The following is a 17133-nucleotide window of genomic DNA, read 5'->3' as shown; positions in this document are numbered from 1 at the left end:
ACTGGGTATCCACATGCCAATAAATCAATTTGGGTGCCTATCTCACACCATATGACAAAATTATCTTGAAATAGACATAAACCTAAAGGTATAAAACTATGAAATTGTTAGAGGAAAACATAAGAATAAATCTTTGTGACGTTGGGTTAAACAATGGGTCCATAGATATAATACCAAAAGCACAAGTGACAAGATAAGATAGATAAAGTGGACTGTATTAAAATTAAAATGTTTTGGACCGAAAATGATATCATTAAGAAAATGAAAAGGCAAGCCAAAGACCAGGAGAAATATTGCAAATAGTATATCTGATAAGTGACTTGTATCCAGAATATATAAAGAACACTAACAATTCAGTAATAAAAAAGACAAATAAGCCAAAAAAATGGGTAATGGATATGAATAGGCATATCTTCCACAGAAGATGTACAAATGGCCTATAGGCTCATAAATTATAAGTCGACATCATTAGTCATTACTGAGTTGCAAATAAAAACTACAGTGCGATATCATTTCACATCCCCGTGGGATGGCTCTAATCAAAAAGACAGACAGTAACAAGTACTAGGGACAATGTGGAGAAATTGGAGCCCACATTCATTGCAGCTGGAAATGTAAAGTGGCATAGCCACTTTTTAGAAAAGTTTGACAGTTCTTCAAAATGTAAACCATAGAGTTACCATATGATCCAGCAATTCTAGGTATATACCCAAGAGAAATAACAACATATGTCCACACAAAAACTAGTACACGAATGTGCATAGCAGCATTATTTATAATAGCCAAGAAGTTTAAGCCACCCAAATATCCATCAACTGATAAATAAATTGTGATACATCTATACAATGTATATTTTATACAGTATTCTCCTGTAAAAAGGAGTGAAGTATTGGTACATAGTATAACATGGATGAACCTTGAAAATATTATGCTAAGTGGAAAAAAGCCAGTCACAAAAGGCAACATATTGCATGGTTCCATTGACATCCAAGGTCCAGAATACAGAGACAGAAAGTAGATTAGTGGTTACCTAGGGCTGGAGGTGGGGAAATGTGGACTCATTGGTAATGGGTATGGGTTTGTTTCGGTGAGGTGATGAAAATGTTCTAAATTTAGATTATAGTGATGTCTGCACAACTCCATGAATATTTTTAAAACTACTGAACTACACACTTTATTTTTTTAACATCTTTATTGGAGTATAATTGCTTTACAATGGTGTGTTAGTTTCTGCTTTATAACAAAGTGAATCAGCTATACATATACATATATCCCCATATCTCCTCCCTCTTGCGTCTCCCTCCCACCCTCCCTGAACTATACACTTTAAATGGGTGAATTGTACAGGGGTGTTGAGGAGGTAGAGGGAACAGTTAACTTCTCTGAGCTTCAGTTTCGCCATCTGTAAAATACTTCGTCCATACATTTTTTTTTTTGTGATACGCGTGCCTCTCACCGCTGTGCCTTCTCCCATTGCGGAGCACAGGCTCCGGACGCGCAGGCCCAGCGGGCACGGCTCACGGGCCTAGCCTCTCCGGGGCATGTGGGATCTTCCCGAACCGGGGTATGAACCCGTGTCCCCTGCATCGGCAGGCGAACTCTCAACCACTGCGCCACCAGGGAAGCCCCCAGTCCATACGTTTTTGTTGGAGTGAAGTGAAATGCCTGATGAGCATCTGGCCCTTGAGAAGTGCACGGCAATCAATCTTCTTCAAGGAGGCGATTTGTAACCCATTTTCAACGTGGATTTTAGAGAAGATGATGAACAGGATGGGCTGTTTCCTAGACAAATTTACACGCAAGCTCAATTTAATACATAATTTTAGCGGACTCAAGGCTCCTTGAAGCCCATCTACAGGTCCTCTAGGTCAGTATTTTTCAGGGGGTCTTCACTGGAATTCACTAATGGAAAAAACCATGTTAGGAATTCAGACGTCAGCTCTGCTCCTCTGCATTAGAATCTACACGTGAGAACAGTCCTCTACGTTTTAAACTTACCCCACAAGTTGATTCATGTGCCCTCATTACCATACAGATTAAATGACCACAGTCAATATATCCTGCCTGACATTTTGGGTTATTCGCAGGAATAAGAGAATGCAGCCCACGTGCACTCAGAATGTGCTTTTATGTGATTGGCTTGTCTTTCCCACAAGACAGCAAGCTCCCGAGTACTGGAAACTCTGCCCAGTAGCCTCCTTCACATACCCACACAGCAAAGGTGCTGTGACCTGAGTGAGTTCATCACAAAGGAGGCTCACTGCCGGGTGTTACAGGAAAATTAGCCACGTGTGATGGCTTCAATTAGGGTCCAGCAGACACTGTCATTATTTGAGTTTGTAATAACTATTTCGCAATCCAATTCTTGGAAAAATAAAACATCTGAGGTTTCCTAAGTTTCTCTATGAACATCAAATAGCTCCTTATTTAGTAAAAGTTACAAAGTCAAAGATACAAAATCAGCAGAGATTAAACCAGTTTTTGATTTGATTGTGCTTAAACCTAACTTTCAACAAATGTGTATGTACCTTATCTGCATAGGAAATGCCTTAAAAAATAACTTTTGTTTTATATATGTGTGTATGCGTGTGTGTGCAAAAGAATAACCCCACATAATTCCAGTGCTCACTTCCCGGAGATATTCATGTTTTAATTTTTCATGAATATCTGTTCATATCTATATAGAGATACATTTAGATATGGAAGAATACACAGTTTGACATCATTTCCTCGAGAAGCCCTTCCCTAATCTTCTAGCCCCACCCCAGTCTAGATTAGGTTTCCCTGTTATACCAATTCATAGCACCTGTACTTTTTCTTGATATCCCTCATTAGAGAAGAAATTAATTAATTAGTATAGATGTTTTCTGCTATATATTTCCACCATGAGATAAACTCAAGAATATATATATATATATTCCTGAAATATATATATTTCAAGAAATATATATTTCTTGAGTTAGCAAAGGGTAATATTAAAGGTCTGTGTGTATGTGTGTGCTTCTAAAACCAGTTAGCTGCCATCTCAAACATTTTGTCAAGAGCAATCATGAAAGCATCACGCGAAAACAAAGAATGCTACTATAGCTCTCATTAGGGACCACTGCCTCTGGTAGACTTGAAACAGAATAGGGAATTCACACATACACACACACGCACACTCTCTCTCACACACACACAGAGTTTGTGAAAAGCGGTATGAGGCATAGAGGATACCTGGCTGAATTGAGCCTGGTCTGGTCATCTTTACTGAGTGTCACTGAGAGCCTACTCTAGGTGGGGGCAGGCACCCTCTCATCTAACTCTAAATCTTATGTCAGACCCATGTTGGTTTTCAATGAAAGTTCATTAGGCTTCTGGTGAGGGTATGACGAAGAGTTCCTGCAAATGACACTGCTTATTATTTTAGAACTTTCTCTAGAGTATAAAAACTCAGTCTCAGTTGTCAGTAGAAAGATGTATAAATTTGTACAAAGCTTTATCTTCTTAAAGCCTCAGTTTCTTCATCCTTAAAATGGGTGTAGGGCCTCCCTGGTGGCGCAGTGGTTGAGAGTCCGCCTGCCGATGCAGGGGATACGGGTTCGTGCCCCGGTCTGGGAGGATCCCATATGCCGCGGAGCGGCTGGGCCCGTGAGCCATGGCCGCTGAGCCTGCGCATCCGGAGCCTGTGCTCCGCAACGGGAGAGGCCACAACAGTGAGAGGCCCGCGTACCGCAAAAAAAAAAAAAAAAAAAAAAAAAATGGGTGTAATAATACCTACCTCAAAGTCTGGGAATAAGATGCATTGATGGAGTTAAAACTGAAAAGGATTCTTGAGGGGCCCATTGATATTTCTCCATAAATAGAAGAGTAAGACTACCTCGAAGCTCTCCACATCTGAGACCCTCCATCCTCACTCCCTGCAGGAAAACATCTCACTGAACTTCCCTACTGAAACATTTGCTCTTATTGACAGTAAGGGCAGAAATTGAGGTAAGGCTATGAAATGATCTATCAAAGCTATTACCATTGTCACCTGTATTCCAGATTTTTAAAAAAAAATTTTTACTGGAGTATAGTTGATTTTAAATGTTGTGTTAGTTTCAAGTGTTATTCTAGATCTTTATCCAAAGAAAACTCGCCCTAGAAAACAGAAGTCTGACAATCATTGTATATGTCACCTTCTGAAGCTGAAGAAATCAGAAAAGCCTTTGATTGTTACTATCAGGTAAGAACTAGCTGGCATTACACTTCCTTTTCTGACTGTGCAGAATTAAAATCTGCAGCTTCACTTGAATGTTTTTGGAAATACTGTTTCATGAAAGAAGCTGGACATAAAAGACCACACATTATATGTTTCCATTTATATGAAATGTCCAGAAAAGTTAAACCCTTAGAGATAGAAATCAGATTGGTGGTTTCCAGGGATTGGAGGGAGAAGAGGGGGAGAAGTGACCCCTTAATGGATACAGGGTTTTCTTTGGGAGTGATGAAACTGTTTTGGAACTAGATAGAGGTGGCGCTTACACAACACTGCAAATATACTAGATGCCACTGAACTGTACACTTTCAAGTGGGTAATCTTATGTGAATTTCATCTCAATTAAAAACAAAAAGGGAGGGGTGAAGAAAGGGACTTTCCAAATGCCGTGTTCTCAAGAAAGTCCTGTCTCAGTGAAAAGATGACTAAGGTGTGAGGCATAGGTCAATCCCTAGAAAAGTAGGCAGAGTGAAGAAAATGCCCAAGGGTAGAGTGTACTCTGCACAAGGACTTGGCAGGATGGGGTGTAGAAAGTGCTGCATTGAGATCCCCCCGCATTTACTGATTCAGGGTTCCACCAATTCAACAAATGGTCTTTACAAAGACCAAGTGCAATCATGTCCACTTATTGTTAATTGTGTGTCTCCTGTTGTTAGAATCTCAGCTCCACAAATAGCAGAGTCTTTGGATATTTTATTAACATTTTAGTGAAAGGCTTAAAATGGTGCCTGGTTCAAAAACAGTTGCTCAACAAGGATTTTCTAGAAGACTAAAAATCCTATAGTTCTGTTTAAGCACCGTCCTTTCTGTAGCAGTGTGAAGTCTGAACAAGGTCCAAGTGAAGCAAATTTCTATAGCCCTTTTGGAAAACTTTGCTATCTCCTGTTGCCTAAGATGAAACTAGAAACACCCACATCCAGGTGCTGGGGTTGTCACGTATGTGCTATCCCACCCTAGCCCCGCACCCAAGGGGCCAGACTGCATAGCTCTCCTGCTCTGTTCATCCTTTGAGTGGGACCTTCTCTGCTGGGGCAACAGCCCACTGGAGGAGCACCCTTGGAAGAGTAGGGGGGCCGAGGCTTTGTGTAGAAATTGTGAAAATGCTGCCAGTACTGGTCAAAAAATCCTGGTGGTCTGTGATAGTCATAGTGACAGAGAATTCCAGGAGATTCCTGAAGCTTCATTGCTAAACTTCCTGCACATCTGCTTCTTTCGGCAGGGTGAAGCGCACGATCCAGCCATTACCAGAAGGCACTGGGTCACTTATTTGGAAGCAAAGATAAGCCCATGGGAGTCCAAAAGCAAAGCTAAGACAATTCTGTTGAGTCTGTCAAGTCCTGTTACCCAAATATACCCACAAATGGGGTAAAACTTTTAAGGATGCTCTACAGACTGTCCTAGATCTGATTATCACACAATACATATGTCTAGATACTTGCTGTGAACATGAAAGGATGAACAAAATGCACATTTCTGCTTTGATTAGTTAATCTATGAGGAGAGGGGATTTCATAAAATTTTATTCAAAATAGAAAATAATAAGTGCCATTACAAAGGAAGTTAAGAATAACTTCTGTGCCTTAATCTCTCTTTCTACTGGTATGTATTTGTATAATGCGGTTTCTTAAATTAGGGTCCAAGGGCCTTCAACATGATGCTTATCAAGGGTGCTTGGTAATATGCACATTCCCAGGCACGGCCCTGGATCTACAGAACATCTCTGGGAGCAAGACCTGGGAAATATGCAGTTTAAAAATTTCCTCAGGGGCTTCCCTGGTGGCGCAGTGGTTGAGAGTCCGCCTGCCGATGCAGGGGACGTGGGTTCGTGCCCCGGTCCGGGAAGATCCCACATGCCGCGGAGCGGCTGGGCCCGTGAGCCATGGCCGCTGAGCCTGCGGGTCTGGAGCCTGTGCTCCGCAACGGGAGAGGCCACAGCAGTGAGAGGCCCGTGTACTGCAAAAAAAAAAAAAAAAAAAGAAAAAAAGTTTCTCAGGTGATTCTTATGCACATTAATGGTTAACAACTCGTTCCATAGTACATTATAATTTATTACACTTGCCCATGTATTTTCTTCTTGTTCCTCTCAAAGTCACAAGAAGGGCAAGCCAGATGTGTCTTTCATCTTCTAGATGAGGAAACAGAAACTTGGAGATGTTCAATTCAAGGTCGTAAGTCAGTTTGTGGCAGAGCCAGAAATTGAACTTGGATTTGCCTGATTCCAGACTGAGTCTTGACCTACTACTCCAGGCTGTGCTTCGCCTCTACTAGGAAAAAAAAAAAAAAAAAAAAAAAGAATCAAAATATGAGATGACTGGGATATGATTTGGTAGGGATAAGTCTTTTATACAAGCAGGGCAGTTAGTACTTGAAGAAACACTGCCATCTTGTGGCCAATTGAAAGCAAAGTGTAGCCTTGTTATTTATTTTTTAAAATTTATTTTAATTAATTAATTAATTGGCTGCATTGGGTCTTCGTTGCTGCGCACGGGCTTTCTCTAGTTGCAGCAAGCGGGAGCTACTCTGCCTTGTGGTGTGTGGGCTTCTCATTGTAGTGGCTTGTTGTGGAGCACAGGTTCTAGGCGCGTGGGCTTCAGTAGTTGTGGTGCACCGGCTCAGTGGTTGTGGCTCGCGGGCTCTAGAGCGCAGGCTCAGTAGTTGTGGCGCTCGGACTTAGTTGCTCTGCGGCATGTGGGATCTTCCCGGACCAGGGATCGAACCTGTGTCCCCTGCGTTGGCAGGAGGATTCTTAATCGCTGCGCCCCCAGAGAAGTCCCTAGCTTTGTCACTGAACAGGGAACACTTCCTCTTGCTGACCCTGGTGTACCTTTCATTGATGGATATGTGTTGAGCCATCCTCACTCTCCACTGATGCATTTGAAGGACCAGCTGACTAGTCCTTTGACCTTTGGCCTTTAATTTTGTAGTTGAGATTTTTTCCTCCTAGCTGAAGTTAGCTTGTTCATCTAGGGCAGACGCCACAAGATCATTAGTGCCATATGCACAGTAGATCCAAGGTACCCTGATGAAATATTTTCTGCGGCCAACATATCCTGGATCTCTAGATCCTTAGTCTTTTTTTTTTAAGTTAAAAATATGTTTTTTACCATGGTTACATAACCTTCCTAATGAAACCAATGTGAAAGAGAGAGAGAAAGAAGGGAAACCACACAGCAAAAGCATGGGATGGAGGAAAAGAAGAACAAAGATGGGGAAGAGAAGTCAAAGAGAGGAGAGGGCAAGAGAGAGGTGATTTCATGCCGGTGCTATAGAAGAGGGTGAAGAGGAGAAAGCTGAGAAAATGGGGTGAGCAGGAGGGAAAGGAGAGGGTCTGCTTTCTTGGTTCGGTGGCCACCAGTGGCAGCCAGCCTCCATGTTTCTGGGTTAGTGGCTCCAATAGGAGCTGACAGTTGATGACTGGAGACGTCTCACAAGGCAGCTAATATCACCAGCTAGATTCGTCTCCTCTCATTAAAAAAAAAACGATTACTGTTGATATCAGGAAGTTAATCCCTCCCTTCAAACATTCTCATGGAAAAAAAGAAGAAGGAGCTTGGTCTTAGTTTCATCAATGTAAGTATTACCAGACAGATGCTTGCTTGGTGGCTAGAAATTAAACATTTGACTTTTAAGCAAAACCTGCAGAAGTCTCCTGATATTCACTGGGTTTCATAGTAAACTGATCTCTTCTACTTTAAAAATGTAAGGTAATTACTCCCACCATAGCAACATCAAGCTACCAACAGTTTAACAGTTGGCTTACAAAATTCCTGAGTGTTGAATAATTGACCCTTGTGAGCTGGCACAAGCAGGCTTCGCCGTACCACTGAGCCATGACTTTGGACTGCCTGTGCTATAAGGTACTACATTTTTCTATTGTCAGTTTGAGTTGGGTACCCAAAACATCCTAGCACTCCTACCCAGAACCCCCTTTAACCCTCTTAACAAGAGTCCTCCTCCCAACTACATATTTGGAAACTCAGGGGAACCTGATCCTACCCCAGGCTCAAAGAATGAGGCATGTGGATTTAGCCAACCAGCACATCTTACCCCCCTACATAACTGTTGTCTTTTCTGGATGTTGTGATACACAGATAGGTCCTGGCAGCTTGTCACTATCAGTCCAACAAGTAGATCTATATGAAGACGGTAAATCCAAGAGAATCACAAGGAATCATGACTGGAGGCACTGGATTAGGTTAGTGCTTCTGAACCCTGTCTCTGAACTTCTAGTAAAATATGCCAATCAATTTACATTTTGCTTAAGCATCTCAGTTGGATTTTTTTTTTTTTCAGTACGCGGGCCTCTCACTGTTGTGGCCTCTCCCGTTGCAGAGCACGGGCTCCGGACGCGCAGGCTCAGCGGCCATGGCTCACGGGCCCAGCCGCTCTGCGGCACGTGGGATCTTCCCAGACCAGGGCACAAACCCGTGTCCCCTGCACTGGCAGGTAGACTCTCAACCACTGTGCCACCAGGGAAGCCCCCTGGATTTTTTATTACTATCTTCCAAGGTATAGAGTCAGGCACCATGGTATATACTTCATATACATTTTATTTAATCCCCATAAAAACTCTAAAATATTGAAACAATTTTCCCATTTTATAGATGGGGAAACTAAGGCTCAAAGAGATTAAAACATGTGTTTCTACCCTTAAGGAGAAAATAAATATTTAATCCCAGAAACTCTAGATTCACCACCATAATAAACCTCAGGTCCACTTGGGAAACCCTACGGTCTCTGTTCTTCTCTCTTGATTTCTATCAAAGGGCTCTACGTAACTGAAAACAACTTGAGTGTTAGTTGTAACTTAAAAATGTAAAACAAAACAAAACATTGTTTTTGATATCTAATGACAAAATTGGGGCCTTGGGGTTAATATAGAATGTAAGTGCACTTCTTGAGGGCCACCCCCTCTCAATCTGACCAAACAGCAATGATACACAACACATTTTAAAAGGAAAACTAAAAGGCATAGCCAGGCTAAAGAATAAGAAATCCTTCCTTGCTAGAAGAATGGAAAACAACAGCAAGATAATTAATGACCTGGACAGAAGCCAAAGCCTTGTGAGATCAATGTCTGGAAGGAAAGCAGAGTTTGCTCCTGGGTTTAGCCAAGAATAAATGTGCCCACCTGAGGCAGAGGACAAGAGCCAGGCTCCCTTCTTAAAATCGGGGACTGAGGCAGAGCTTTCTGACTGGTGAAAGACAGCTAAACAGAACTTCTGCCAAACACTGCCTGGGACTATGGCTTATATGATGCTGTGGGGCTTGGGATCCAGGAAGACCTAGGCACAACCTCATGACATGGAACTGAGCCAAGCTGCCCCCAGATACATGACTGAATATGTGACAGCCCCAGTGTCACCAAGGGCTGTGAGTTGCAAAACACATCTATAAATCCAGGCTCAGAACTGGGGACTCTGGAAGCCCTGGTAAAAGAAGCCACAAAACTACTAGATAGAGGAGAGTGAAGAGAAATAAGAAAAAAAAAACAAATCTGTTATTCAAGATGAACCTACAGAGCTCAAAAATACAAGAAGAAAATCACACCAGAAAAGCCACACTACAAAATCAGCATGAAATCACTGCAGTTAAGGTTAAGATAACAAAGCAATTCTAAAAAAGACTTTAAAATGACTGTAAGATTCTGAAAGAGATAGATGGTGGAATAAAATCTATTGAACTCTAATAAATTGCCAATGAAAACCAAGCAGAAATGAAACAGGTACAAATGAAAATGTGAAAGCAGCACTTAGAAATGTTAAGAATGAAAAATGTAGACAACAAAATATATACCTCAGTGGATATAATACTTCAGCCTGATTAGTAAGAAAGAAAATAGTTAATTTGAAGAGAATGAAGAGGAATTCCCCCAAATGCAATATACAGAGACAATTATATTAAAAAATAAAAAAGTATAAAAATAGAATAATAGATTAATATAAAATATAAAATATAAAAAATATAATATAAAAATAAAAAAAGACCTGAACAATAAGCCAAGAAACTTCACCAGATAATACTAAGAGTTTCTAAAGAAACTCTTCTGAAAGAGAAAATAGCTGAGAATTTTCCAGACAGGACAGAAGTTATAGCCCTATCTTTCTGATTAAAAATTTACTCTTATTAAATAAGTTAAGTAAAAATAAATCTACATCAAAGCTCATTGTAGTGAAACAGCAGAACACCAAGGAAAAGGTAGGGGAAACTTTAAAACTAATCAGAATTAAAAAATAAACATTACCTTTGAAGGAATGATATTTAGACCAACAGTAGACATTCCATCAGCAGCGATAAATGTAAGAAGACAGTAGATTAACATTTTCAAAGTGATGAGGGAAAACTGCAAGTATTCTGGCATAAAATTCTATACTCAGATAAATTACCTTTCAGGATCGAGGATGGAAAAAATTCTAAGTTGCATTGATTATATACCTTATCCAGACAGCTCTACAGAAACTGATGATTCAATAGCTAAAAAATTTCTGATCAAATCAAAGTTGGGAGAACTCCATATGCAAACCAATGAGGAAGACCAAGATGTCTGAGTAAGCAAGTCTCACCATATGATCTACGACCTCTTTCTACAAATAACCTTTTTTCAGAAGCTCATGGGTGACACTCTTACCCAGGCTGTCCACCACAAAGGGGACCAGACCAGGTTCACCACGATAAGGGTGATCTTGAACCAAGGGCCACCTCAAGCTCTGGATCCTGGCTGTGATTATTGGGAATGGTCACACTCAAGTGAAACTATGAGGGAAAGAGCCATACCACCAAGTCTCAAGGCCTTCTCAACTTCCCTCGTCCTCCCAAAGGAACCTGAAATTCTCGGACTGGAACTTACCAGAGTAGGTATAGGATGTTCTCTAACTCAACTTCACCTTGCAAAGTACAAGGTGAAGATACTGTGGATTCTGTTCTAGACCACTGCAATAAAGCAAATATTGCAATAAAGCAAGTCACACAAATTTTTTGGTCGCCCGCTGCATATAAAAGTTATGTTTATACTATACTGCGGTCTATTTAGTGTGTAATAGCATTATGTCAAAAAAATGTACATACCTTAATTTAAAAATGCTTTAGTGCTAAAAAATTCTAACCATCATCTGAACCTTCAGCAAGTCGTAATTTTTTTGCAACAGTAACATCAAAGATCACTGATCACAGATCACCATAACAAATATAATCATAATGAGAAAGTCTGAAATATTGCAAGAATTACCAAAATGTGCATGAAGTAAGCAGATGGAAAAAAAATGGCGCTGATAGACTTGCTCGATGCAGGGTTGCCACAAAACCTGTTTGTAAAAAACACAGTATCTGTGAAATGCAATAAAGCAAAGCACAATAAAATGAAGTGTGCCTGTAGGACTTCTGCTTCTGGACGTGAAGATTAACTAGTATCAGACTTGCCCCCCTGCTGTCTAGAACCAGAAAACCAGGTAACACACAGTGTGGACTATCCCTTAGAGAAGAGAAACGAATGAGGTGATCCCTATGACCACTCAGCCTTCCTCCCTCAAGCCCTTTCCCGATCCTAGTACAGGAGGAACTCTAAGCAGAGAATAGTCATCTTGTCAAGTTGAGGGGCAGAAGGTTACGTTTAGGAGGCTGAGGCTGCCAGGCTTTTCGGAACAGAATACCGAAAAGAAGGAAGCTACATAGAAAAAGAGTTCCAGAAATCGGTACAGAGATTCTCTGGAGTCTTTGGCTGATACTATGTGCACATGCAGAGATAAGACTCCAAGAGCCAGCAAAGGACAGCTGCGGGTGCTGTAAGCAGAACAATTCCCAAAGCTGACATAGGGATAGGAGACTGTTGACACTCCAACCAACCAGAGTGAAGAGATCCCATTGAAAAGACACAGAGAGTACTGGACTTTAGTAGTAGGGCTAAACCAGCCATAGAGTTAAGGTTGCCAGATCTGCCCTAACAAAGATATAGACCTGAACTATCAATGCCGTAACCAGAGATGTGCTTCTAAGTATAAATAAAATACAAACCAGATTTTGTGGGCTTTACTATGAAAAAAAGGAAGTTATATCATTAATAGTTTTTATACTGCTTACATTTGAAATGATAATATTTGGGAAATGATGGGTTAAACAAAATATATTATTAAAATTAAGTTTTAAAAAAGAGAGATAGTCCAGTGGTCACTACGTAGCCAGAAATGGAAAGCATGCAGGAAGGATTATTTCAAAATCCCCATTTAGCTTTCTTACCAGTAAAACCAACCCTTTGAAATATTTACTTTCTTAACCACACGTTCAGTGCCTGATATATAATCCTGTTACAGTAAATCCTCACATAAATAATTATGTGTTTAGGAGAAGGGTATTTTTGAGAGTAACAGCCTATGGAGGAAATTATTTAACTACTAAAGGGCTTTAAAAAGGAAATACCTCCTAAGAGACCAAAGGAAGGATGAAAGATTTATAAACAGGTTACATTTAGCAATTGATAGAAAAAAGAAAACAAAAACAAAAAGCAAGGCCCCACCAAAAAAAAAGAGATAGCCAGAGATACCAAAAACATGATTTTAATTAAATAGTTTTGCCTATATTTTCTATTTCCAAACATAAGAGGAAAACATCTTTCATCAATGGAAGCTCTTTAGGTAGTCCTGAGTATCTGTTTCAGCTTATAACTGTCTTCAGCTTACAACTATATAAATATTAATAGTATTTATTAACATTCACATTTAGTATAAACTTTCAAAAGTGTTTAAATGTAAAAGTAAGGAAGCGGTAGTGGGGAAAGGGGCTTGTTTGTCTAAGAAGCTACAGGAAATAACAAGAGCGATTCCTGAAACCTGGTATGATTTCACTTTTGCTATGTATAAGCTGCCTTTGCATCAACAGAGAACACATGGGGAGTTACTAAACATTTTGTGGTGGATGGAGCAAAATAAGAATCTACCTTATCAGCTTTGGTGGTAGACATGGGTTCATGCTATGCCACAAAGCTACCTTCCGTAAGACCAGTTAGTCTCTCCAAACTAAGCTAGGTGTTTCCAAGGGCAGTCCCAGCTTTGCATGAATCAGTTAAGTGTTTCTTAGGCAGTCCTTCCAAGTCTGGGGGTGCACAGACCACCAAGACGCACATGAAGGAGGAAATGGAGAGGTGCCAATGATCTAGTAATTCTTTCCTGATCAAAATGTTTTGACACCTGAGAAAGAAGTGGATTATTTTGATCCAAAGTGACAAACAAATATAAAATAGCCAAGCATTATAACTGAGTCTTCATTTTCTATATGAATTCAAAATTGAAATATTTCACCATGAAATGCCAATAATCTGTGCAAATACCTTTGAGGTAGAACTTTATTAAATTCTACATTCAGATGTATGTGCAAGCTTTCCCTGAGTATGCTCCTCTCAAAGCTGTAAATAAAATTTACAAATATGGTAAATCTCTAGAATTATCAGTGGAGCTGGGGAGGTAATCTAGAGGCAGTTGATTGTGACATGACAACAAAAGATCACATCTACTGATTTATGGAATGAGGTCAGCCTGCGGATAGGCATTTGTATTTACATATGTTAATTACATTCATACTTACAGAATCATATGTTAGATACTTGAACATGATCTGATATCTTTTGTCCTTTGCATACGTTCTTTTTTGAGCACTTAACATGCCCCTGTATTTACTCTTAACTGTGTGTGTCTTCCCAGCTAGATTTTAAACATCGTTGAAGGCAGAATCATGAGATGCTCAAAGCCTGTAAATATATTAGCTCTACAAATCTAATAAATGAAAAAAGAAAACACACCCAGTAAAAAAAAAAAAAAAAAAGCCAAGCAATATTTATAGCTTGCAGCTGCCCAGAGCTTATTTGAACATTAATCTTTCTTTAGTATATTCTCAGAACTGTTAGTTGTTTTTCACTTTAAGCCAAGCTTTCATTTTCATTTTGCAAGTTTGCATTTTCATGTTCACTAGTAATGTCCTTCTGGACTATATCTTGAATTTTCTCTGCAAGAGCATGAAGTTTGGCTTTTCTGAGACTTTTAATCAAAGTGCAATATGCATCTTTCTTCCCATGACTTTGATACCAATTACGGAGCAGTTGGACTTTCTGTTCAGCTGTATCTTGGGGATTGTCGTGCTTGATCTCATCTATTTTAGTTTCCTCCATACCATTCTTCCGAACAAATTCTTTAACTTCAGTTATTTTCATTTGTTCAGCAATACTAATGATATGTTTTCCCAAGTCAATGTCTGAAAAATAGAGAATAGTTTCTGAAAATTTGTTTTTCTAAACAAAATTCCCACTTCTGAAAACCATGTTTATTTCTCCTCTTACAGTACTTAAGAATATGGGTAAGTCCTAGAGATCTAAAGAGCCAGTCAGGGAAAAACAAAAACAGAAACAACCTTGAGTTCTAATCCTAACTCCTCCTGTGTCCCCAGGAATTTGCTCTATTACCTGGGCAAGATACATAACATCTCTGTGCCTTCTTTTCTCATCTGTAAAGTAAGAGGGCTGGAAAAGATCACCTCTAATGTCCCTATGGATTTGATGATCAATGACGCACACATCTAAAAGGCTGGCCAAGAGTTTATATGACCATCTTATCACTGACTCACAGGTCGAAGAACAGAACAGAATAGAATCATGAATGTTGTTACGGAACTAGGATACACCAATAATAACTGAGTCTACAATTCAGATTAGCCTCTGAGTCAATGTAGGCAGGAGTTCTATACTACACCTAACTGCTTGTGAAGGAAAATTAAGCCTTCAGAATACAGCATCTTATGTTACCTGAGTATTGGTTATACATTTAAACAAACTGCTTAATAAACCCTTTTTGGTGAGCAGGAAGAACTGGAACCTCAAGAAACGGCAAGACCCCACTATATGTTACTGAAATTCACAAAATTATTTAACTCTAAAATTAGCCTGTGACTCCTAAGGAAGCCATCTCGATGAAATAAAATGATAAAAGTTTTACCTGTGAAATTCACTGGCATCAGTTCCTGGGAAGAAAAAAAATGGAGGGAAGGAGAAAGATAAAATATATTTAGAATATTCTAAATGTAATAGAATACTCTAAATGTAATAAAATACTCTAAATGTATAAATTTAGACTAAGTGACTAAGGAGGATTCTTTCACCATTCAAATTTTTATTCTGAAAGTTTCCAGCCTAACCAGAAACTAAGGAATATTGGCTTTTTTTTTTTACGGAGGCAAGGAACCTAAGTAATTTGTGGAATGTGCTGAGATTATTCTTTATATAGACTCATGAAAATAAACATAATAACCATAATCATTCTAAAATTTTCTTTACTGTAACTATTCTAATTTTTGACACGACAACATAGTTTAAGTTGAAATGATTTTGTACCATATTGATTTAAAGAACCCTAAGCCCCACCGGCCCCAAATGAGAAAATCGTTATTCATCAAGTGAACTGGTTACTCTCCCCAGTGTATCTTTTGCTATATGTGTGTGTGGTTTTTTTTTTTTTTTGGCCGCTCTGTGCGTGGCTTGTGGGATCTCAGTTCCCCGACCAGGGATTGAACCCAGGCCACGGCAGTGAAAGCCACTAGGCTACCAGGGAACCCCCTCTTTTGCTATTTGAAATGCTTTGATTCCATGTTGTAAAAAGATATGGTGACAGATAAGGTAACAAGTGTCTGGAAAGAGCTGAGTTGTACCTTTACAATGGCTTTAAGTGTTATCTCTGTGCCTGGACTTGGATACTGAATCCCTACTCTGGTAAAGGATGTCTTTCTGTATTTATCTTCAGGATAATACCAACATGGAACATGGAAGCTTGGCCACATCCTTTTCTCAACTCCCTTTGTGTAAGTGAGAATTTATTACTAAGAATTAATTCTTGTTATTTGTATAGAAGCTTCTCATCAACTGGGCACCATATCTTAATTCATTTTTGATGCCCCTCTAACCCATGCACACACAGGCATCATAAATGTTTGTTTTTAAAAAAGTAAAAGTAAAAAGCTGAATGACTACCTTCTCTATTTTTTTAAGAAAGCTGATGCATGTTTCAACACTTACAGTATTTGAGGCTATAGCTTTCTGGTGACCATTCTTTCTATTCCTGAGCCGTCTTTTCACCTCTGAAAGATCCAAGAAATTTCTATCAGACTCAGGTCTCAGCCTTGTGGGAAGCATGTGAGAATATACTCTCATATTAAGAGAAGTGTGAGAAGAAAGGAGAAACTCATTCATTGAAATTTAAAGCAACCGAGCACCATAAGAGGCAGATTCATCCTGATTTTGAAAATTCCATCCCACCGAGTCAAATGGTCTAGAGGTATGCCACACCTTAATGGAGCCATCCAGTTACCACACACTGGCCTAGCCTGAAGCTGGCTTTTGACTTAGTGTATGGCCATCACCACTCCCTCTCACTGGCTTGAAGCTGGGCACAGAAGCCATAGGCTATGGAAAGTTGACATCAGTTTGCCATGAAGTGGCATTTAATGCCCCAAAACTCAAGTACACACACTCACAAATAACTCAAACATATATGCTCAATAAGTGTATGCCTTGAAGTCAGCATGAGGTGGAAGAAAGAAATCTAGAAGTCTCCAAGCACAATTTAAGTGTTTAAACATTGAGTTTATATTTTTAGTTAAACAATCTCTAACGGCAAGGCAATCTCTTTATCTTCAGCTGACCTGGGGAAACAGTGATTTGTTCCAACAGAAAAAGAAAAATTGGATGTTTCAGAGTTATTGAAAGTTGGCACTACCATGTGTTGTATGAATGATCTAAAGGGATTTTTCTAGAGTAATTATAAGTATAGCCAATTTTGGTTTATGTGCTGACTTTACTAAGTAACCCTCGCATAAAAGGTATTGCCACAGTATGTTAAGGTGGAGAAATCATCAAAAAGCATGGA

The 17133-nt window shown here is 39.6% G+C and overlaps 1 protein-coding gene across 1 annotated transcript in view; it reads right to left on the bottom strand.

Annotated features, from left to right (window-relative positions):
• Nucleotides 1–14141: 14141 nt before the first annotated feature.
• Nucleotides 14142–17133, bottom strand: part of FAS (Fas cell surface death receptor) — a gene marked incomplete at both ends in the record, with an annotated part of 28612 nt that continues 25620 nt past the window's right edge. The window contains 2 exons of the mRNA XM_079699164.1: nt 14142–14494; nt 16280–16345. Of these exons, the coding sequence (XP_079555290.1) occupies nt 14142–14494; nt 16280–16345 (419 nt within the window). The remainder of the gene's footprint in view (nt 14495–16279; nt 16346–17133) is intronic.

This window comes from Hyperoodon ampullatus (genome assembly GCF_949752795.1).
Source record: "Hyperoodon ampullatus genome assembly, chromosome: 1".
Taxonomy (NCBI): Eukaryota; Metazoa; Chordata; class Mammalia; order Artiodactyla; family Ziphiidae; genus Hyperoodon; species Hyperoodon ampullatus.
This window is presented reverse-complemented; position numbering and strand designations above follow the sequence as displayed.